Source organism: Parasteatoda tepidariorum, chromosome 8 (genome assembly GCF_982258835.1).
Source record: "Parasteatoda tepidariorum strain Cologne lab strain chromosome 8, Ptep-v5.0, whole genome shotgun sequence".
Classification (NCBI taxonomy): domain Eukaryota; kingdom Metazoa; phylum Arthropoda; class Arachnida; order Araneae; family Theridiidae; genus Parasteatoda; species Parasteatoda tepidariorum.
The window spans coordinates 68,281,983-68,307,408 of record NC_141762.1 but is presented as its reverse complement, the minus strand read 5'-3'; the positions used below and the strand labels follow the sequence as shown (position 1 = coordinate 68,307,408).

The following is a 25,426-nucleotide window of genomic DNA, read 5'->3' as shown; positions in this document are numbered from 1 at the left end:
GTAGTTATTGTTTTTAAAACGCTCTTTCTTGAGAAATACTTTTTGTTTAGCGAAGTCTGAAACACATTTAGATCTCTTCCGCAAGTAAACAGTCCATTCGTTACTTAGCAGATCCTCCAGCATACAGCCTATAATCCTCGCCTTAAATCAAGTACCAAATTTAGAACCAAATTGTCCACAATCATGGTCCTAGTCTTAAAGATTCCTCGAAGTCCAAAGGGTTTGTTTTCGAGTGTTTTAATCCGAGAGGCTGCATCTTGTGATAAGAAAGCTTCCACCAAGTGTGGATTAAGGATTAAAATGGTGGGCGCCATTTGTTCTAAGGTGGAAGTGGCGTTATTAAGAACATGTTATGTGGGTGGACTATTGGAATGTATTGGTTTTCTTGTAGTGCTGGACTATATAAGCTGCTCAATAAGTGCACGAAGCACTTGTGAGTTGCTTGTTGGATCGAATCTTCTTAAAGCACAAATTCGCAAGTGGTAAGTTGAATTCATATATCGTATAATTAAGTTTCATTTAAGTTTTCACCATTGCTTATTTCATAGTTCTAGGTTTTAGATCGAGCAAAGTAATGCAATTGTACAATTGTAGTTCTTGTAATTTATTATTGTTAAGTTGTATAGACATTAATAGTGCTTTTTCTCGATTTTGCTGAAATAACTGAGATTTTCTTTTAGCTTCTAAATGCTAAAATCATCATATAAATTCAATTTAAAATTTGTCAAAACATTAGAAATCTCTAAATATTTGATAACAAAAATTTTAAAAGCTTTTATGCAATTGCAACACGTACTTATAATATACTACAATAAATTCATTCATAAAATTTATTAATTGAATATGTATGCACTTATTTACTTTAAAATAACTTATTGAGGGTATTAAACTTTGGGTGCAATCACATGAGGAATTAATTTTAAAACAACGTTTGTGCTACTATTCAACATTTATATATTTATGAAACTTAGACACTGCAAATATTAGTAACATATTTTCTCTTACATATTATTATCTTTATATTAAATCTCGTAGGTTAGTCTATAGAATAATTAGTTTTTATTAAACTTAATTTATGATTATATATAGTCATATATAGTTCAACCCTAAAAACACTAAAATTGCTAACTAATATTATACATAGTAAGAATGTTACTCAATGTCAAAAATTAGCAAAAGTAAATAAAATGCTCAAATTGCTAGACAAACACAAATAATGTTTCATATTGCCATTTCATATACCTAAACAGATAATCTCAATAAAAACATATCAGTATAAAATGTAAAAAGGCAACCATCGATAATCGTTTTACATTGTTTTCAGAGCGTTCTTATTGGACAGAAAAATCACATGATGAGATTCTTAATTAACAATGAGTATTAATAATTGTATTAACGGTATTTACCTATTAATTATTTATTTATCTCTTATTTAACGTTATTTTTATTGTGTTCTACTTTGATTACAGTATTAATACACAAGTTATTTTCAACTAATTTTTAAAAAAAATTGTGTTAATAAATTTAATTTATTTTGTATTTCAAGCCACTTTTGCTTTATTTTTAAAAAATAGCAAATTACAATTTTATTTAAAGAAACGATGTTATTTAAAATCTAAAACCTAAAACTAAAAGCGATGTTTCTTTATTATAAAGCTTATACTACATTTTACCTCATTATTACATGTATATTATATTATATTACGATAAGATACCTCATTATGCAACATTTTATTATAAACATATTGGTTTACATTTATTAATTATTAAATAAGTTATATTAAGTTTTTAAAAAGTTATATTTAGTTTTATAAGATCTATTTTCTAAACTTGTGTGCATTCAACATGTGCTAGTAGAATAATTAGTTAAAATAGCAATAAATGTTAGGAATTAGTTTTCGCAGGAGTGCTAAATAATCGTTAGTAAGAGAGGAGCATTTAAAAAAAAATTTCAGTAATTGAAAATTAAATAAACATTTAAAGAACCAAAGTTTCTGAATGAAGTTGAAATGATAACCGAGCAAAATGTAATAAAGTTAAAATTTAATTCCAGTAAAAACCGGAAATAAATTTGTACTAACAAAACAAAACTTTTAGTGATTTTTTAATTGAATTACTTTTCATTTTGATTGATAAGTCTTTTTATAGTCGAGAATTAAAAATGATAGCAAACAAATCGGGGAAATTAGCATGCAGCAGCCACAATTAACCCTCTTAGTTATATTATAATGACAGCTTTGAATTAAATTAAAAACAATTACAAAATTATTGATTTTTCAAGTTATAAATCATTTAAGAAATACCAAATTAGATTGCAACATAAAATGTAATAATATAGGAAAATATTATAGAAATTTATTAAAAAATAACTTTTTATTTTTAATTCGTTATTATTATTATTAATAATAACTTTATTTTTAATTAGTTTCAAATAATAATTTGCATTTAGGTTAGCATATGAAAATGATAATCAGATTATTTATACTTTTTATGCTTAACCGATAATATACAATGCATGTAAATAGTGTAAATTTTCAAATTATTTAAGAAGTGTTTAATTTATTAATTAGATGAAACTATAAATTGTAAAATAAATATAAACAAGCTACAAACAAATATATATAGAATATATACCCTTTTTGTTGAATGTAATGCACTTACATTTAATTTCTTAATATATATTTAATTCTAAGTAATATATATATATATATATATATATATATATATATATATATATATATATATATATATATATATATATATATATATATATATATATATATATATATATATATATATATATATATATATATATATATATATATTAATTCTTAATATATATTTAATTCTAGGAACCCTCCCTCTGCACATTGTGCTCGCCAACTACTTTTGCAATTCGAATTGACTTCGTATGAGCATTGAATACTTTTTATTTTATATATTTTTTAGTTAAGCTTTGTATGTATATAGATTCTTTTTAAAATGAAATTCTAGTAAATATTACATATATATCCAGATAAACATTTGATTTATAAACATTTAATTCATTACGAAATACATAACCATTCTATCTGTAAATAATTATAAATTTCAGTGTTCGGAAGAACAACATATTCTTTATTCTTACATAAACTCATACCACCTTTTTTTCTAATATAAACTCACAAAATGAATACGGATCAAAGAAAAAGAAGAAAAAAATCATGGTTGTCCGATATTTGTTGATAAAACTCATTTCTCTCCGGCGGTGAAAATGAAACATCATTAAATCTAAGATATAGCTCTGAATTGTTACTGAACCAGCGTAAATTCAAAAGTATAATTAAAACAAAAATGTAGAACCGTTTGTTTGAAAATATGAGCCATTACCTTCTAACCTTTTATTTCTTTCTAACTTATAACGCAGTTTGTTTTAGTTTTTACTGTCTTCGTGAGAAAGAAATTTTCATTCAGAATGGGATATAAAAATGTAGGAATGCAGAGCGGGTATCTCGATCCTGATTGGTTGTTGAAGCATGACATCTGTTTACGTTAGCAACTGTTCTTTCCATTCTCTTTCTACGAAGCCAAGCCCATCAAGTATCAATTCTCTTAAGTGCCACATTCTATATTCCTTCATAAAGATTTAAATTCTTTTACTATATATTTCTTAACACAAAGACAGACACGAAGAAATTTAAAACATATACAAACTAATTATGAATCGAAGTTGCAAGGTACACAAAACAAAAATATATCACCATTACAGTAAAATGCAAAATCAAATAATAAATCTAAGTTAAGGGAAAGACCTTGATGAGAAAGAATTATATTTCAATAAGCGCTGTATTTACGCTGTATTTAATTAACTTCACGTTATTTAACATTCTAACTCATGTGGAGAAACTTAGCTCAACTTTAACTTGCCATTTTGCTTATAAACGACCAGCTGGTGCTGATATTATTGGTCTCATATTTTGGTATCCCTCATATTCTTCTTGAAGTACAAGTACCCAATTTTGTTAATATATATGTCTCAGTGTTCATGGGTATGACAGCTCACTAGTTTTATCTTTCAGTTATTTCTTGGCAACATGAAAAATTAATCTGGTCTTTTTTTGTCGTGGTAAAAGAGAAATATGAAAAGAAATGAATTTTAATAAATTTGGGTCATTGGTAATGGCTTTAAAAATAAAGTAATTTTTATCTTTATGAAATTTTTTGCACAAATATATCTAACATTTCAGTAAGGACCTATGTTAATAAATAAGGGGAAAAAGTTTGCAGAAATTAAGTAGGATTATAATTTAACAACTTAACCATTGTTTTTTTTTGTTTTTTTTTTGTAATCAGCAATTTTTAAAATAAATTCGGTGTATTGATTAGAATCTGGGAGTATAGTTTTCCGATAATATATACTTTTTCATTAATAACTGATAATAACAACTCATTGTAGATCTGCAAACCGTTTAATAAGTATATATTAAATTATTCAATTAATATATGCATAAATTGAAAAAATAACCATATCAATGAAACTTTTCAGTTTTTTGCAGAAAGTAATTTATCTATCTACTTTCTTCAAAACAAAGTAAATAAATTCTTTTGTAATAAATATACAAAGTTAATTCTAAAAATAACAGTTTTTTCGATAATTTTACCGAAACAATAATAAATACTTTTTAAAAAAAGTAATTTTTATTTTCAGTTAATTTTGCAGAAATATATATGTAAAAATACTAAAAACATCTTACTTTAAAAGGAAAGAAGAATTTTAAACCAAGTTTTTTATTTTATATTTTTACCTTAAGCTTTTCAAATATAATATACCAGAATGAAAAAAAATCGCCAGAATGAAAAAAAAAATTATCCTAGTTATGGAATTATACTTGTGATCTGTATGAGTGATTTAAACAGATTTTATTATCTTATAATGCAGATCACGTTATTAGTTACAGATACTTTTTCTAACTATGTGTATGCAAAATTATCCGTCAGTTTCATAGCAGTCTTTTAAATGCGTAACTTAAATAAGAAATTCTGCATTAAAAGTTTCAAATTATTTAACTAAAGAAAAAAAAGTCCTGATGAATTGTTATTTAAGTCCATTACTATAAAAATCATCAGAATCAGTTCATTTGTTCGATGAAATTTTAAAATTTTAATAATGATTGCCTTCCACTAAAATTTTATTTAACTGATAGGAAAAAATTACAGCGAATTATTATTTAGATCAACCACCTTGAAAATCATCATTATCAGTTTATTTGTTCCGTGAAATTTAAAGGTGTTTCTAATGATCATTTTCCACTTGATTTTTAAAACCAAAGGGATTTTAAGTCCCGACGAATTTAGATCAATCACTTTGAAAATCATCACTATCAGTTTATTTGTTCCATAAAATTTAAAGGTGTTTCTAATGATCGTTTTCCACTTGATTTTTAAACTGAAAGGAAAAAGTTCCAACGAATTATTATTTAGATCAACCACTTTGAAAATCATCGATGTCAATTTATTTGTTCGATGAAATTTAAAGGTGTTTCCAATGATCGTTTTCCACTTGATTTTTAAACTGAAGGGAAAAAGTCCCGATGAATTATTATTTAGATTCATCACTTTGAAAATCATCAATATTAATTTATTTGTTCAGTGAAATTTAAAGGTGTTTCCAATGATCGTTTTCTACTTGATTTTTAAACCAAAAAGAAAAAGTCCCGATGAATTATTCTTTAGATTCATCACTTTGAAAATCATCGATATCAATTTATTTGTTCGATGAAATTTAAAGGTGTTTCCAATGATCGTTTTCTACTTGATTTTTAAACTGAAGGGAAAAAGTCGCGATGAATTATTATTTAGATTTATCACTTTGAAAATCATCAATATCAATTTATTTGTTCGGTGAAATTTAAAGGTGTTTCCAATGATCGCTTTCTACTTGATTTTTAAACCAAATAGAGAAAGTCCCGATGAATTATTCTTTAGATTCATCACTTTGAAAATCATCAATATCAATTTATTTGTTAGATGAAATTAAAGGTGTTTCCAATGATCGTTTTCTACTTGATTTTTAAACCAAAAAGAAAAAGTCCCGATGAATTACTATTTAGATTCATCACTTTGAAAATCACGAAAATCAGTTAATTTGTTCCATGAAATTTAAAGGTTTTCGTATTGATTCCTTCCCATTTAGTTTTTATGATTGGAAGTAGCCCGAGACGAATTTTTTTTATAGATAAATCACTTCGAACCACAAAATCAGTTTATATTTGTTCGATAAAATTTAAAGGTGTTCGTAATAATTGCTTTCCCCTTAGTTTTTATCTAACTGAAGAGAAAAAGTCACAACGAATTGTTAGTCGTCGGGATTACTTCAAAAATAATCAAAATCAGATTATCTGCCCTGTGAAATTTAAAGGTGTTCCTAATGTAGCTTTTCACATAGTTTTTTTTTATCTGATTCATAAACTAGCTTTATTGACTTTATATAAACCTTTACCGCAATTGATCTCTTCTATAAGTATTCGTAAAATTTTGGTAACGTCTTTGGTTCTTTCTCTCATTAGAATAAATTTCTGATCTATTAAATTATAAATCTCAAATGATTTCATTTTTCTTTTGCAATACAGTTAAAGAGTCAATAATCTTCAAATTCTCTATTGCAGCATACTTCTTATAATTGTTTTCAAATTTTTTTTTCCTTTCAGAATGAATATGTGGCACTTGAAAAATATTCCAAGTTTGCTTATTCTGTGCATATTTCAACTGGTTAGCTGCGATTTCTTCAGAACTCCAGAGTTTCGAGATATCTCGAAACTTAAATTTAAAAACGAATATGAATCTGAACCTAATTTGCTTGTCTCAGTTAATAGACATCAGCTTTTAAACAGAAGGAAGACCACATTTTTTCGAAAGGCACCAGATATTGAAGAAGGACTCGTGAGTGATTCCGGCGAAAGAGAAAATCGAAGAACCTCTCGAGCATCTGAATTAAGTCGAGCTGCTTTGATTCGAAAATCAAAGGAAAATTCTCTTTTGAGTAATTCCCGCGAGAGAGAAAATCGAAGAACCATTCGAGCATCTGAATTAAATCGAGCTGCTTTGATTCGAAAATCAAACGATAATTCTCTTTTCAGTAATTCCCGCGAAAGGGAAAATCGAAGAACTATTCCAGCATCTGAATTAAATCGAGCTGCTTTGATTCGAAAATCAAATGATAATTCTTTTTTCAGTAATTCCCGCGAAAGAGAAAATCGAAGAACCTCTCGAGCATCTGAATTAAATCGAGCTGCTTTGATTCGAAAATCAAATGAAGATTCTATTTTGAGTAATTCCCGTGAAAGGGAAAATCGAAGAACCTCTCGAGCATTTGAATTAAATCGAGCTGCTTTGATTCGAAAATCAAATGATAATTCTTTTTTCAGTAATTCCCGTGAAAGGGAAAATCGAAGAACCTCACGACATTCTGAATTGAATCGAGTTGCTTTGATTCGAAAACCAAATCACGATTCTAATTTGGGAATAAGACAAGAGAGAACAAATATTGATAACAAAAGAGTAATTGAAAGTCATCGCGCAAATGGAAGAATCGAATATTTTTCAAGAACTTTGCGTATCAAACCATTAAATGAGAGAACAAATAGCTGGTTTAAAATACCCTATCCTGTTTTATTGGAGCTTTCTAAAAATAGCTTGTTTGGCTCTTTTAGTTCTATCCCCCGAAAGAATTTCGATACAAGTTCAGAACCCACTTATATGAATAAAAAACAGTCAGAAAGAAAAAATTTTTACGGTTTGAACAACAATAAATTAGCCAACGAAAATAGAATAAGAATTCGAACAAATTTCATTGACCGTACTCTTGTTGGAAATTCTAAATCACGGGCTATTTATGATTCTTATAAAAAAGATCCTAATAAGGAAACAGAACGTATAAGCAATGCCAAGCGTATATCAAGTGAGAAATTGATAAATCTGCAAAGGGAATACGATAGTCAGAGAAAAAACTTTGGATCTCGAGGAAGTTTATATAGAAGAGAAAATGAATTTAGAAAGGAAGATACTATAAGATCGAAACAAGAATCGGAGAAGTTAAATAGCAAAACTCAATACCGTGCAATCTACAGCCCGATTTTAAAGGGAGGAGAAATAATTCGAAGACAAGAAAGTCTCAGGATGAGATCAACGGAAGACCTGAGGAGAAGGAATCGTATATCTGACAGAAGAAGTAATCACAATAACAGGAAACTTTTTTTAAAAAGTGATCAAGAACGTAGGGCTGAAAGAATTGATAGAACAAAACCAGAATTGAAGACACAAAATCGCAATGTTGAGTCACACAGTAGTTCTCAACGTTTTATTTTCAGCCGAGAACAAGAAGGAAGAAAGGTAAATTTTGAGATGAGATCCAGGAGAGAATTGAAAGTATTGAATCGTAAGTCAGGAAGTAAAAGCAATCGTGATTATCGAAATTTTATTACCGGAACTGAGAAGGAACGTCGGAACGAACCAAATATAGATACAGAATCCCAATTAAAGGTACAGAACAGTGAAGTTGAGAGTCGTAGAAATTATGGATCTCGTCGTCTTATTCTTGGACGTGAACGAGAATGGAGGAGGGGAAATTTTATGATAAGATCACAGAGAAAATTGAAGATACTGAATTATGAACGTGGATCTCGCATGAATCAGGATTCTCAAAGAGTTGCTTCTAATAGTCAAAGAGAGCGTAGAATGGTAGATTTAACGATGAGATCAAGGAGAGAATTGAAGAATCTGAATCACGAAGATGGATTTCGCAGGTATCAGGATTCTCAAAGAGTTGTTCCCAACAATCAAAGAGAACGTGGAATGATGGGTTCAATGATAAGATCAAGGAGAGAATTGAAGATACTGAATCACGAAGATGGATTTCGCAGGTATCAGGATTCTCAAAGAGTTTCTCCCAACAATCAAAGAGAACGTGGAATGATGGGTTCAATGATAAGATCAAGGAGAGAATTGAAGGAACTTAATCACGATTATGAATCTCGCATTATTAAAAATTCTCAAAGAGTTCTTTCGAATAGACAAAGAGAACGTGGAATGGCAAGTCCAATGATGAGGTCAAAGAGAGAATTAAAGATACTGAATCGTGATTCTGAACGTCACGCTAACTATGAATCTAGAAAAATCGTCTACAACGATAAACAAAAGCAATTAATTAAAAGTTTAATGTTTAGACGAGAAGAAATACACCATATATCAGATCATAGGTCTGATTCTGAACGCCAAGACCGAGATTCTATCAGAAAACTAATACCAAGAAAGGATATGTTTGTAATAAGATTGAAGAAAGATGTGAAAATAATGTATCCTTGGACGTTGCAAAGAAGTTCGTCTGAATCAAGGCAGCACATTATTGAGCAAAGAAGTGAAAATTTTATGGAGAGGAGAGAATTAAATACGCGGAGAAATAGTTACATAAGAGAGAAAGCCCCAAAGTTACAGTCTTTCAATCGAATTAGAGCCAACGTCAAGGCTCCTATGCGAAGAAGCATTTTTGAAAACAGAATTTCCATTATAACTAGGAATATCGCGGATAAAATGGATAAATCCCGCAGGCATTTTGGAATGGAAAATAATGGCAGGAACCAACAAAGTCGCTCAACCATGCTTCGCCAAAGAAACTCTCAAAGTAAATCTGTGCAATATGACGCACTTTCTTCAGATATGCGAAGGGTAAGATCTTCTGGATATAATTTGAATTCAAGAGAGTATACCAGGAAGGAAAATAGAGATTCCAGGAGTCGTTCATACGATGATTCAAGGAGATTTTTGGCAGACCACAGAATTACTGAAAAGGAAAATAGAGATGAGTTTGTTGATAGAAGAATGGTTTCCAAGAAGAAGTTAGTATTAGGAAGTAGATTTTTGCAGCGTTATGTAAACGCTAATAACAACGAATTAACTGTTGTACAGAATTTATTGCCAGTCAAACAAGAACATTCTAACATAAAAATGAGACTGAACTCTGAACGTAGCAAAGAAATTCGATTTTCATTGTTGTCTCGCATACGTAATACTTCCACGCGAGAATTTGCCAAACCATCCAATTCACGTTTGATACAATATCAAAGAAAAGAAATGAGACAGAATTCTGAACGTAGTAACGAATTTAGACTGTCTCTGTTGTCTCGCATACGTAGTACTTCTACACGAGAGTTTGCCAAACCATCTAGTTCACGTTTGATACAATATCAAAGAAAAGAAATGAGACTGAATTCTGAACGTAGTAACGAATTTCGACTGTCTCTGTTGTCTCGCATACGTTATACTTCTACACGAGAGTTTACCAAACCATCCAATTCACGTTTGATACAATATCAAGGAAAAGAAATGAGACTAAATTCTGAACGTAGCAGCGAATTTCGACTGCCTCTGTTGTCTCGCATACGCAGTACTTTTACACGAGAGTTTACCAAACCATCCAATTCACGTTTGATACATTATCAAGGAAAAGAAATGAGACTGAATTCTGAACGTAGCAGCGAATTTCGACTGCCTCTGCTGTCTCGCATACGTAGTACTTCTACACGAGAGTTTACCAAACCATCCAATTCACGTTTGATACAATATCAAGGAAAAGAAGTGGCTACTCTACTATCTTCAAGACAACATACCACACGCATTAACACAGCAAGAATATCAAGAACTCGGGATTTGAATATTAATTTCAGACAATATTTTAATATGAAAAATAACGACAATCGTAAAATATACGGAAATTCTGATAATCGTAAACTGCTGGTCAGTAAAATATCGCCATCATCACAATTAATCGATAATCATTCATTCGATAGTCAAAACATCTTTAAAGAAGATACCTATTCTCGATTTGTGAGTTTTGTTGTAACAAGGTCTTCCCCAACTCAGAGAAAAAACTCAAAAACAGTAAGTTTATTTGTTTATTTTTTGTCAAATTTGATATCAGTTACAATTAAAATCAGTTAGTTTTTATAGGGTATAAGTTATTCCATACAAAATTTAAATATACTACGTGGAAAATTGTTGCAGATGAAAATTTCTATTGTTTTTCAAGAGTTTTAACTTCATTTGAACTTTACTTAAAATTTATTAATTTCTTTTATTAATTTCTATTATTAATTATTTTATAAATTATGAATTTATTTTTCAAATTTTATACTATTTCTATCCTCACCTGAAACCAAAACTTCGTTTCATTAAATTAAAAAAATTAAATTAATGTTCGTTCGTTTGTTTAACAAATATTTTAAGAAAACAATTTTGTTCAACAAATCAATTATAACTTCATCAGTTGCTTACGCTTATAATTTCAGTATTTGAAATGACTCAAACGTTTGAATTGCTAAAATGAAAAATTCACTGAATTTTGATATGATTTTCCTAGTACAAGAACCACATAGCTCAATATTAATTATAATAGTGTTCTTTTAATTCTACGCAGTTTACGTGCTTTAACAAAATTTGAAAAACATATTTTATAAATACAAATTAATCTTTTTTAAAAATGTATATATAATATAAAAACATAATACATGAAGAGCTTAGTGGAAGAAGCAGGTAAGTGAAATTTTAGTTAAATTAAATGAATGAGTTTCTGTGGCTCATTTTTGTTCTTTCGCTCAATCTTCATGTTTTTGGCTTTTTTGTGAAGGGATAATTCATAAAATTTTTGAGGATTATTAATTTGACTATAACTCTTTTATAAAGAAGGTTTTTTAATGAATTTTGGGTGTACATTTACTTGTTTTAATGGAGGATGTTCAAGGTTTTTAAACGAGTATAATTTTGTTTGAAAAGCTAAAATAAAAATTCATATATTTGGATTTATATTCCCGAAAAAAAAATTTAATAACCTTAATTTTATTTTATAACCGGGGTTGAATAACCGATCCAGTTCTGAATTTACGTCTACCGATGTTCAATTCTGTAGCTTTGCTATTTTGAACCCAATCCGAAAAACAATGGAACTCCTGGATCAAGTATTGGGAGAAATTTGCCTTCGTGGAGGACTTTTTGATGGAACTAACCCGCATAATCGTCACATGGAGCGGAGGACCATGAAAACTTCCTCACAGTTAGCCTGACGTCAAGGGGACTCTAACACAGGATTCACCTTCCAGTGAGGATATTTTACATTCTCACTGTGGCTGGTGCGAGCAGTGTTCTGAAATTTGTTTCGACCATTCCCTCGCTTACAATCGAACCCAGATCACCTTATTGGGAGGCGAGCTCTCGATCCCCTGAGCCACCACGACTTAGTGATCTTAATTCGAAACAAACTGGTATCAATCTAACATATGGGAGATGATGTTTCAAGTTTTCCATTTCTTCCACAGTTTTCCTTTGAACTTTCAGCGCCCTAACATTTGACGCCAATTGAGTGGTTTTCTAAGGTTGTTTGACCATTTATTTCAAAGCGCACTTACCTCTTTCATCTACCCGAAAAAAAATCAACGAATGCCACTTACCTCCTTCTTCCACTGAGTATTTTCGGAATTAATGGATTTAGCAAGATAATTGAATATTGTATGTTTACATAAGACCAAAATAAGAACTTTTCCCGAGAAATCTCAATTGTTTTAAAAATGTCACTTACCTGCTTCTTCTGCTTCATAAGTCAGAATTAATCAATCACGTCCTGAGTCCCTCTAATTCAAGTTTTCTTGTTTAACTTATTTGTTTAAACAATTACTTTTTGAATATCATTAGCATTAATAATAAAATCATACCCTCATTTTCTTTTTTTTTTTCTTAGGAAAGTTTCAGTAGAAAAGAGATGAGCTTGTCACCCACCCAAAAGAATTCCGGATTATTTGATCAACTATTTTTGAGGTAAATATTCAAGAATTTTTTGCAATAGGGAACGTAACTTTATTGATTTGAGAAAGAATGTTATCGCATCCTTCCATCTTTAAGCCTTAAATGTTATTACATCCTACTTGTTAACATTCTTAATTGAAAGGTTAACATCCTTAGAACTCTATTGATCCTGAATGAAACTTACAAAACGTGTTCTTTTACTTTTTTAATTTAGGAGTTTTTATTTTTTGTTGTTCATTTAGTTTACATTTCATGAAGTTATTACTTATACAGTATCCATAGCACCAAACGTATGTCTATTTATTATTTATGAAGTAGTTTTCTAACATTACATTAAATTTGTTAAATTTGTATAATTTGATTTTAAATTGCATATGAATTGCTCATCATACACTGAGAAGCAATTGTTAGAATCTTGTATTAGAGGGAGGACTATTCATTTTAGTTTTATCATCAGTTAATCAGTCGTTCTGATATTACTAATTGTCTAAGTCAGTTGATCTGAAATTAAAATTTGTGGCATTTAATTGAAAACTTTTTAAATAACTCCTTGAAAAGTTCTCACTAGATAAAAGATTTTTAAAATAATTATTTTTAAACCGTTAATTATTATACAGTTTAGAATATATATTTATACCATGTTTGCAAAAACAAATTCCTTCTACGTAAAAAAAAAATTCGAGTATCTTTGTTACCTGTGTTCTTCTTTCGTGACTATCATATTATATATCGTTTGACTCATAACTGTAAATCGCTTTAAATCATTTTAGAATATTTTAAAGAAGATAGACATGTAAAATCCTGCGATAACTCTATGTAAAATCCTGCGATATTTAGTATATGATTATCGAGCACTTATAATCGCTTTCTTAAATCTTAATCTTAATCGCTAAATCACTTAAATTCAAAATCGCCTCCTTAAATCGGTATTAAATAGAATATTCGTCAACGTTAAAATACAACAACAGAAAGTTAGACAACTTTAAAATACAACAATGAATCACTGATAATATTTAAAATTTCGCAATTTAACTTGTTTACTTGCAACTTAACTTCGTTTGTGTCAATTTGTGTACAATAGAAATTTGTCTTACAAAATTTTAATAAATATACAATGTATTTTTTTTTTACTTAGAAAAAAATGAAAATGTAAGATTAAAATTCATCAATGGGACACTGGTAAATTTTGAAATACAACAGAATGTTAATCAATTTTAAAATCCTATAATGAAATATTAGTATTATTTAAGATTAAACAATAATGGTTACTTTGGAATAATGAATACTTTTAAAATAAAACAGAATGCTATTCAACTTTAAAATGCAGTAATGAAGTAGAGGCAAAATTTAAATTTCCACAAAAAAATTTTTATGACGTAGTACAGTTTTACTTGACAGTGTGCGTTAATTTCTGTAATTGCTTGATTTGACAGTGTGTGTTAATTTCTATATGATAAAAATTCTTTTTGTACAGTTATATTAATAAATTTTTATTATATTTTTTACATAGGAAAAATACAGCATTTTCTCTGGGCTTTGATGTTCTCCTAGGATTGGTGATACTTGCATTTGTGATAGATGATTCTGACAAAGGATTCTTATCTCGCTTTAAGAATCAATTCAATGGATTACGTGTATTTTAAATGTAGTACTGACATTAGAAATTTGTGTTTATGATAAAATTTGAACTATTTTTTCGAAAACTTAATGTCAGTTCGTGAATTTCTTAGTCTTAGATTGTGTGTTGTATGTAAATCGAAGAAATGTAGAAATAAATCTATGTAGATGTGCAATTATTTATTTGGTTTTCTTTATCAAAATGGTTTCATTGCTGGTTTAATTTTCGTCTCTGTTAATGTAAGTTGGTTTACAGTAGAATAATCTTCTCACTTTTAACTATGTTACAATTTCATATTTGTTCAACATTATTCAACTATTTAACACTTCAATAATATTGTTTAATTAAAATTATAACATTTTTAATAGCTGCATCCAGATTTTGAAGGATTAAATCATAGTAACATTTAAAAGTGGTTTTGCAATAAGAAGGTGTTTAGTATAGTTAGACTAAGAGTGCAAGATCCAACGAAGCACTTAAATAAAAGGCCCTTAAAAGGATGAATTATTTTAAATTTCATTGGGTAATTTTCATTTAGTAACTTGATTTACATAAGTTATTAGGAAATTAGAAAATTTTTTTTATCAAGCTAAATAATTTATGTTTATAATTATGTAATTTTTTTTTTCAATTGATCCAAATGCCTAACAAAACGTTATAGAATTTCATTTGCTTTAATCAATAGCAGTGTTATCTGTAAAATTAAACGTAAGCTTTATTATCTTAGTACTCTAGTGCGTAGTACTCTTAACATGTAGTAAGCGTCATTTTAGTTTAAGAGTTATTTTGCATTGAAGCATTTTTCTTTTCTTTCTTTCTTTTTTTGACCTCAAACATTTTGTTCTACTCTAGTACGCAGTACTCTTAGCACGTAGTAAGCGTCATTTTAGTTTAAGAGTTATTTTGCATTGAAACATTTTTCTTTTTTTTCTTTCTTTTTTTGACCTCAAACATTTTGTTCTACTCTAGTACGCAGTACTCTTAACACGTAGTAAGCGTCATTTTAGTTTAAGAGTTATTTTGCATTGAAGCATTTTTCTTTTCTTTCTTTCTTTTTTTGACCTCAAACATTTTGTTCTACTCTAGTACGCAGTACTCTTAGCACGTAGTAAGCGTCATTTTAGTTTAAGAGTTATTTTGCATTGAAACATTTTTCTTTATTTTCTTTCTTTTTTTGACCTCAAACATTTTGTTCTACTCTAGTACGCAGTACTCTTAGCACGTAGTAAGCGTCATTTTAGTTTAAGAGTTATTTTGCATTGAAGCATTTTTCTTTTCTTTCTTTCTTTTTTTGACCTCAAACATTTTGTTCTACTCTAGTACGCAGTACTCTTAGCACGTAGTAAGCGTCATTTTAGTTTAAGAGTTATTTTGCATTGAAACATTTTTCTTTTTTTTCTTTCTTTTTTACGGGTCTCAAACATTTTGCTCTATTCTAGTGCGTAGTACTCTTACCACGTAGTAAGCGTCATTTTAGTTTAAGAGTTACTTTGCATTGAAACACTTTTCTTTTTTTTTCTTTCTTTTTTAAGGGTCTCAAACATTTTGCTCTACTCTAGTGCGTAGTACTCTTACCACGTAGTAAGCGTCATTTTCGTTTAAGAGTTATTTTGCATTGAAACATTTTTCTTTTTTTTCTTTCTTTTGTAAGGGTCTCAAACATTTTGCTCTACTCTAGTGCGTAGTACTCTAACCACGCAGTAAGCGTCATTTTAGTTTAAGAGTTATTTTGCATTGAAACATTTTTCTTTTTTTTCTTTCTTTTTTAAGGGTTTCAAACATTTTGCTCTACTCTAGTGCGTAGTACTCTTACCACGTAGTAAGCGTCGTTTTAGTTTAAGACTTATTTTGTATTGGAACATTTTTCTTTTTTTCTTTCTTTTTTAAGGGGGCCGCTGGCCTCAAACATTTTTCTCGAGAGTGCCGAGCTGTTACAGAGAGCATGCACCTTCATGTTCCATTGCAGAAACTATAGAACAATCAAGGTTCGCTGCAGACCGTGTGTGGGCGCGGAATAGTAAATGGAATGCAAAATTTCTCGTTAAAGCCAGCATAGAACTTGCACTAGGTTGAAATATTATTCACAATATTTATATAAATTGTAACTTTTTTTTTGTTTTCAGTCGGATTCATTATATTAACACTAGAAACACTCAAATACCTATATTGCCCAAAAGCAGTCAAAATGACTGCATTGTGAAAGAATAACTAATGTATAAAGAAATTTGTTTAAAATTAATTTTTAATATTTTTGATATTATTTTCAGTTATATAACAAATTATTAGTAAATATCAACAATAAAAATAATTATGAATGTCAAAAAATTCTAAGAATTTGTCTCATTACATACATCATCGTTTTTCTAATTGAAATTAAAAAGCTGTCAAAATGACTTCCTTGGACAATCTAGTGTTAAGCTTGATAAAAACATTATATTTTTTAAATGCAATGCTAAGAATAAAATAAATCAGAAAATATATTCTAAAACTATGGTACATTTTTAAAATACCTTTATTTTTTTTTCTTCGTAAACCGGCAACAGATTCCTGAGCTCCCCTTTCAAGGAAGGTCCACGACACTAGTTGCAACCCTGGCATCTAACCAAACTGAGGTGTTCAATTGAATAATACGCTTTAATGAGCTTTAGCAAATTAATCGATAAATTAAATCGAAAGCAATCTGTATTAGAACTTTTTAAATATATGGTGTAGTACATACGTACACATTGTTTGACTCACAATAAGCGGTTATCAGCAACAATCAAAATTGATTGGTAGACAATATTAATAATAACAAAGAAGAATACCAACTTCTAAAGTCTCTGATAAAAAAAATAACGGTAAAATGATGGTGATAATGTGGTCAGAATTAAGAAAGTACGAGCCTCATTAATTTCTCAAATGAACTGATACCCATCCACATGAACAGCTACTGTGGATTGAACCCTGTGTTTCACAAACAGCTAATGTGGATTGAACCCTGTGTTTCACAAACAGCTACTGTGGATTGAACCCTGTGTTTCACAAACAGCTACTGTGGATTGAACCCTGTGTTTCACAAACAGCTACTGTGGATTGAACCCTGTGTTTCACAAACAGCTACTGTGGATTGAACCCTGTGTTTCACAAACAGCTACTGTGGATTGAACCCTGTGTTTCACAAACAGCTACTGTGGATTGAACCCTGTGTTTCACAAACAGCTACTGTGGATTGAACCCTGTGTTTCACAAACAGCTACTGTGGATTGAACCCTAGTCAGATACAATGACAGCTCAGTACTTTAATTACTGAGCCATTGCGGCTTAACTAAATTTGCTTGTTAAAGCATAAAAAAACACAATAGTTTTTAAAAAAAAGGAAATATAAAAGACTTAATCTTAACTATATAACCTTTTTGAGTTGCGATGGCTCAGGGGATAGATCGCTCGCCTTCCAATGAGGGGAACTGGGGTTCGATCCCGGCGATGGCAGGTTGATACGAATTCTGCATCCGGCTTGCACCGACCACAGTGCTGACGTGAAATATCCTCAGTGGTAGACGGATCATGGGTTAGAGTCCCCTTGCTGTCAGGCTAACCGTTGGAGGTTCTCGGGTCTTCCTCTCCATGTAACGCAAATGCTGCTTAATTCCATCAAAAAGTCCTCCACGAAGGCAAATTTCTCCTTATACTTGATCCAGGAGTTCCCTTGTCTTCTGGATTGGTTTCAAAATTATAAGGCTACGGAGTTGAACATTAGTAGTCGAAAACCCAAAAATTAGGTCGGCTGTTCAACGACGGTTATAAAATAAAATAAAATATAACATATAACCTTTTTGCAGTTTGTTTAATACGCACGACGACAAAAATGTGTTGTTGATATAAACGATTCAATCTATGTAACCTTTTTGTAGCTTGCTTAATCTATTTGTAATGTAATTATATGTTTTTACCTTTAAATAAATATAATTTGTATAAATTGTGAACAAAAAGTAAAAAGGACGGACGAAGTAAAGTGTACTATCATCTATCTATTCGAATACACCATAGGGGCTTTGATGATCTATTTTAATTCCATTGAATTTCGATTATCGAATTCGTTTCATAATTCTCATTGGAAAAAATGTATTTTACAAAATATCAGAACGTGAGGGGGGTTATCATCATTTCCTGTCATTTGTCATTTGACGTCAAAACGGCCATCTGTTCTATGGAAGAGCAGATGGCCTTCTACAAATGGATCCTTCAGAACGAATTCTAGTAATGCACAGGTAAGTTAGCTCACCTTTAACGCATCGTAAGATTACACTGATTATTCCATCATAAGATCATTTTTTTAGTTTGCACTCAAAATATTTTGAAGATAGACGAAATATTCTAAAATTATTATCGTTTTAAATGCCCAAAGCTTCAATAATAATTAAAAAAAAATAAGTATCTCTAAGGATTAGAATAAAACAATACGTTCTTTTTTTTTTCTTTTGAAAATTTGAAGTTTACTATTATATTGTTTTATTCATTTAAGAGTTTAGTATGTATTAAAAAAACTTTGCAGTAGTTGCTTAATTTGGATATCATTAAATTATTTAATAATTTTTCTTAAAAAAATATGCAGTAAATTTTATTTTAACATTTAGATTTTTTTCAAAAAGCATTTTTAGTAACATTTGGGTTAATAATTGAAATTAAAAGTTGGAGTTAATACACGGGGAAAAAAGTATCGTCAAAACTACCAGAATATGGTAGGATTTACCTTGTTTCTATCTCGATGGGAACACCATAAAATATGGTAATTTTCATGGAAGCGCTTTGATTTTGATTTTGGTATTATTAAGAATAAATATGGTGTTAAAATAAATGATAAAATTTGGTAAATACAGTAAAACTTTTATCATGATACCTCAACGCATGGCATAAAAACTATTTATTATTATTTTCGATAAGCCATTACCATATGAATGGTTCACATGCCGTATATTTTGGTTTAATTAACCAGAATTATGTTGATGCTTTTTTTTTCACCAGAAATATTATTACAGTATGGTAATTTCGACGGAATTTTTTCTTCTCCGTGCAGAATCGTAGCTTTTCTGATAAATTAGGTCAGTGTGCTCTTTGAAAATTGAAAATGGCTCTCAAGTTGTTATATAATTTTGCTTGGTGATGAGAAAATTGGTATATCCGTAATACCACATAGAGAAAAAAATAAATTCACCATAGAGTATGGTAATGACGGGTAAATTCACCATAGTGTATGATAATGACACCTCTGGTATGAAGAAAATTAATTATAAAATAAAAGTATATGGTATTTAAACAATTCATTAGGTAAATTTTTCGTATATTAGTAACGGTCTATCAAAATTAAAAGTTATGGTTTATATTGCCGCGCATTGGGGAAAAATACAAAACTGAAAAGTTAAATTTAAAATTAGTTAAATTAAAAGTTAAATTGTTTTTATGCCATGCTCTAAGATATCATCATGATATTACCAAATTTTAGAACATATTATAAGACCATAATTTTACCAAAATCATTCCCAAAGTGATTCGGTAAAAATTACCTAGCTTTTTGGTGTTTCCATAGAACCAGAAACGCGGTAAATTTTATCATATTTTGGTAGTTTTGGCCATACTTTTTTTTCTCGGTGCACAACGAATAAAAACTTAAAGGGTGTATAAAGAAGAATTCCTTCCGTTGTGCCTATTTTGAGAGAAAAATTTGTAATTAGTACTAGAAAATCAGAATAATTCATTTCAAAAGCGAGTTACTACTTTTAAACGCAAGCTTGCTAATAATTTACTGCAATACTTTATATCTAACGAAATTACATTAAAAATTAAAATAATGGTTTTATTAATGAATTTAATATTATTGTTGGATAATATAGATCAGTGTTTCCCAAACTTATGACTTTTGTGTACCCTTTCTAAATTTTTCGTAACGCTGTGTACTACTAATAAAAAAATGAATGTATTTTTTACAGTAAAAAAATTGCACAGAAGTTAAAAATCACTACTGCCTGTTGACACCACTAATTATTAACTGTGAACTCTTCAAAAAATAGCCAAAAGAAAAATATTGAATCGTAAATTTTCATGGTTAGCTTGGTTTTTAAATAAAAGTTTTTGAAATTTTCGTTTGTTGAAAAATATTTCGCATAAGAACGCGTCCCCCCGCTAAACTGTTCTAGTAATGCACCTGGGGGTTCTAGTAATGCACCTGGGGGTTCGCGTACCACACTTTGAGAAGCACTGATATAGATCAAATATTTTAATTTAATTTCCCTCATTGAAACGGTTAAAACGGTTGCTAGTTAATTCTTCTTCTTGTAATTATATAATTTGTTCATGCGACCCATAATAATCTAAATTCAACTTTGTAAAGAAAAGATACTTTGGTAAAGGAAAATCTACTAATTCTTAGTAGATAGACAAAGTTATAAGAACGCCTATAAATTCTAAACTATTGGTTTGAATAAACGAAATGTTACGTAATAATAATCGTATATTTTAAATTGTCTTTTTACCCCACTGGTAAAACCACTTTTTTTCTTATCACATCTTGTTCGTTTCGTTTCTTTTCTAATACTTATTTAAAGAACCGAAACTAAACTATGCCCATTTCTGTACATTTTTTGTACTGTATTCTTCTTGTTTTGTTTTGTTCACACGAAGCACAAAAAATACCCTCATCCTCAATTTAGAAACTACTTCGTTCATTGTTTCGTAAGATGATAAATGCATTTATGTGCTTAATGAAACTTGCTACTGTATACCCGAAATGTTGCTTTTTTTGTAATAAAATTACGATATTTTTTTTTCCTCCTCACTAATTTCTTCATTTAGTTTTTAATAAATTATATCTATTTTTAATTTAAGTATTTTCTCCAAAGAGTTAATGATTGCCACCTTTACAAGGGGCATTTATACTATATTACTAGAGGCATTCAAATATCTGGTGCTATGTTCAATCAAATTAAGTAACATTTGGGGCACAATAGCACGTAACTGAAACAAAAAGTTTAAAATTTTGTCGAAGTAAAAATATTTATTAAACAAGTAAGAAAACAATTAATTATGTTACATATGATATAGTTATTAATAAATAATATACTGACTTTGAGATATTTAAACGTAATTAGATAAGCTGTTATAGTTTCCGGTAGTTATAAATTGGTAGGAAGCTATTAGTTATTATCTTCTTATTAAAAACATATGTCTATTCAAAATTATTTTCACTCTCTTCGTTTAATACATATAGTTTTTAAAATCTCTTTATACATTTACATAAATGATTTGACAAACTGCTGTATACATTTTCGCATTCTAATATATGTACTAAGAAGAATGTTTACAATATCTTAACTTTGCACACATTGCGTTTACATTTCTTGAGAAAGGTTTCTTAAACTGAAAACAATCAGGTTAAACAACTAAAACAGTCAAACATCATCCTATAAAATTTTGCAGGTAAAACACAGTAAATTAAACATGAAGAATTTGTGAAAATATAGTGATGAGCCACGTTTACCCAAAGATGGCAATTAGGCTCTAAACTGATGCTAAGTATTTTTGTCAGATAGATACTTTGCAAGAGTGTGTAATTTCTCTTAAATAACAGCACAATGCACAGAAACATCTTATTGCCTACATGGAAGATTATTATAATGTTTCTCACCAAAATTGTGTTAGGAAATTACTCCCTGATAATTTGAAAATTAACCTTATCATCCTTCTTTCCATGTCTTTCATATCGTACGTTTCCTTCATTTAAATATCAATATTCTAATCTATATTACTAGGACTTCATATCTTACATTTCCTTAATTTAAATATCAATATTCCTATCTATATTACTAGGACTTCATATCTTACATTTCCTTCATTTAAATATCAATATTCCTATCTATATCACGAGGACTTCATATCTTACATTTCCTTCATTTAAATATCAATATTCCTATCTATATCACGAGGACTTCATATCTTACATTTCCTTCATTTAAATATCAATATTCCTATCTATATCACGAGGACTTCATATCTTACATTTCCTTCATTTAAATATCAATATTCCTATCTATATCACGAGGACTTCATATCTTACATTTCCTTCATTTAAATATCAATATTCCCATCTATATCACGAGGACTTCATATCTTACATTTCCTTCATTTAAATATCAATATTCCTATCTATATCACGAGGACTTCATATCTTACATTTCCTTCATTTAAATATCAATATTCCTATCTATATCACGAGGACTTCATACTATACAATATCAGTTTTAATACCAAACAATTTCCACTAAACTCTCAAATAAATCAGCGGTTAAATCTACAATTTTCCCTCTTTACTTACTACTCTACCACTTATCAAGAAAAAGTCACAAAAAAAATTGTTGAAACTTCAATTGATAAGTTTGCGCGTGGTGGCGCAGGCGATAGAGTGTTCGCTTTCCAATGAGTTGAACCGGGTTCGAATCCCAGCGGTGGCTGGTCAATATGAATTTTGCACTCAGCTCGCACCAGCCACTGTACTGATGTAAAATATCCTCACTGGTAGACGTATCATGGGTTAAAATCCCCTTGCCATCAGACAAACCGTGAAAGGTTTCCGTGATTTTCCTCCCCATGTAACGCAAAGGAGGATTAGTTCCATCCAAAACTCCTCCCCGTAAGCAAATTTCTCCCAATGCTTAATCCAAGAGTTCCCTTATCTTCTGGATAAGGTTCAAAATTACAAGGTTACGGAGTTGAATATTAGTAGTCGTAAGCCAGAAATTGGGTCGACTTTCCTAGGACGGTTATAAAATAAAATTCTTAAGTTTGCTGACGCGAAAATTACTATTTTGCCTCTGTAGCCTATATCGAAATTTGACTGGATCACTTCGAGGAAAGTGACATATTGTAGTGATTCAATCTGTATAACTTTTTTGTAGCTTGTTTAATGCTCTCAACAAAAGAAATGTGCCATTGATATAAAGAAAACTGGAAATTGTTTTGAACTAAATTCTTTGATTACCTCACATTTTTTCCCTCTATACTTATGCTTATTCATACAATTATTTTTAGCTTTAAATCTTCTCGTTTTAAATAATTGTATCTAATTTTTTTAGGCAACTTCAGAAAAATGTAATTGACAAGGAATGTCCACTCAAGTAGTTGTTATTGAAAAGGTAGCTATAGTTCCATATGAATATTTCAAGCAATGAAACTGGTGAATTGTTGTATCAAATATCTGACACTTCAAGAGCAGCTATTGGAATCACACTTTTGTTTATTTTTTTAATTGGTGGAGCAGGGAATACAGTGATGAGTCTCTTAGTTTTTCGCCACACTGAAATGCACTCAATCATCAATTTGCTGCTTTCAACCATGGCCGCATCAGATGCTATAATCTCCATCGCTTGCGTACCATTCGATATTGTAACTGTGATATTAAGAAAGTGGATATTTGGATGCGTATTTTGCTTCATACATGCCTACGTTTTAACACTGCTGGTCGTGCAGAATGTTGTGCTGCTTGTCATAATAAGTATTGATCGCTACCTCATTTTAGTGCACAAAAGACATTATCTTTATGACCGCAAAGCTACGTCTTTGGTCTCGTGCTGCTTATTGTTTTCTATGTTAATATCGTGTCCACCTATATTTGGATTCGGGAAATTCCTGTTCATGAATGTACCTTGCAAACAAGGTCTTAATGCTGAAAGAAGCGATGTCATATACTTGTCTATGTTTTCAAGTCTGGTGTTTGTGTTACCATTTGGACTTCTTCTTTTAGCATATGTTCAAATTATCTCAGCAATAAGAAAGAGCAAATATCGAGTGAGACCTGAGTTGCAAAGGGTAGAGCAAAATCGCCAGTTTGCGGTTGGACGCCAGTCCTTTGATGCCCGTTTTAAGCAAAAGACATTTTCAACCATACTATATTTATACATTGCAACCATGTCGTGCAAGATACCTTTATTAGTGTCTCTCTTAATACAGAAGTTCTCAAAGACAGTCATCTGTCCAACGCCATACTGGGTTTTGGTTATATTGTATTCGAACTCAGCTATTAACCCCTTCATCTATGCATCTAAGATAACAACTTACTGGATGGTATTGAATGGTAAGTTTAGACATGTTAGAAATAAAGCTCGTGGTTTAAGCATCAACAAGAAACGAAACAATCCAGAATGTATTTATAAAATATCTATTGATGCACAGTCAAGTTCTCTTGCACAAATGGAAAAAATGTAAGATTTGAACCTGTCAGATAAACAGCTAACAATTTTTTAAAACATTTTTAAGTCAGTTTTGTATAATTTGCCATAAAAACTGCAATACGCAAGGTTTTTTGTGCATTATTGCAATATTTTTGAATAAAAGCTGAGAAATTAGAAGTACGTGTATTGATGTAGCTAAAATAAATGCATTTTGTTTTTAAATTATGTTTTAATGTTTTTTTTCCACAAAAATATTATTCAATATCACTTTATAATGTTTGACTAGAAAAATACGAATTATAGACATGATAATGGAATTCATTTTAGGCCTAGCACAGAAATTTTTATGAAATATGGTATTATTTTCATTGAAATATGCTTCGCCTCTTTGGTAGAGACTGCTTATCTTACATGCACTGCATTGTGTTTATCTTCCCCCAAACGAATATTGCGTTATTGCGCCATAAATAGAAATCAACAAACATGCATCTGTCGAATAGCATGTGAAATTACAGTTCTCCATCTGAATCAGATAAAATTTTCCAAACCATATGGCATTTTGAAGATCGAAATACATTGTCGTCCATTATTAAATGCAATTCTAATTTCATAAAATAAAAGGAGCTTTTTTTTTTTAAATTTCGTGTTGCCTATATGAATTTGTTGCTATTTCTTACGGCTTCTTTATGATATCACGTGCAAGTGTGACTTATTTTCACTTTTCAGTCACTCTGTTGCCAAGGTTTAGCATTTCAATTAGAAATCGGGCAATTAGAAATCGCCT

The 25,426-nt window shown here is 29.9% G+C and overlaps 2 protein-coding genes across 2 annotated transcripts; both read left to right on the top strand.

Moving 5' to 3' along the window:
- Positions 1-389: 389 nt before the first annotated feature.
- On the top strand, positions 390-14,621 carry LOC107449336 (uncharacterized). The gene is made up of 4 exons (XM_043050436.3): positions 390-482; positions 6,687-10,911; positions 12,761-12,837; positions 14,336-14,621. The coding sequence occupies exons 2-4, from the start codon at positions 6,688-6,690 to the stop codon at positions 14,466-14,468; spliced, it is 4,434 nt and encodes a 1,477-aa protein (XP_042906370.3). The 5' UTR covers positions 390-482; position 6,687; the 3' UTR covers positions 14,469-14,621.
- An 8,930-nt stretch (positions 14,622-23,551) lies between these two features.
- On the top strand, positions 23,552-24,850 carry LOC107449335 (putative G protein-coupled receptor 45). Its single transcript, XM_016064832.4, has one exon. It carries the CDS (start codon positions 23,624-23,626, stop codon positions 24,674-24,676), a length of 1,053 nt encoding a protein of 350 aa, XP_015920318.2. The 5' UTR covers positions 23,552-23,623; the 3' UTR covers positions 24,677-24,850.
- Positions 24,851-25,426: the final 576 nt, after the last annotated feature.

Excerpts from the sequence above, each read along its gene's own strand:
- LOC107449336 (XM_043050436.3), top strand. The coding sequence starts at position 6,688 with ATGAATATGTGGCACTTGAAAAATATTCCAAGTTTGCTTATTCTGTGC. Across the intron at positions 10,912-12,760 it reads AGAGAAAAAACTCAAAAACA|GAAAGTTTCAGTAGAAAAGA; the intron begins GTAAGTTTATTT and ends TTTTTTTCTTAG. Across the intron at positions 12,838-14,335 it reads TTTGATCAACTATTTTTGAG|GAAAAATACAGCATTTTCTC; the intron begins GTAAATATTCAA and ends TTTTTTACATAG.
- LOC107449335 (XM_016064832.4), top strand. The coding sequence starts at position 23,624 with ATGAATATTTCAAGCAATGAAACTGGTGAATTGTTGTATCAAATATCT.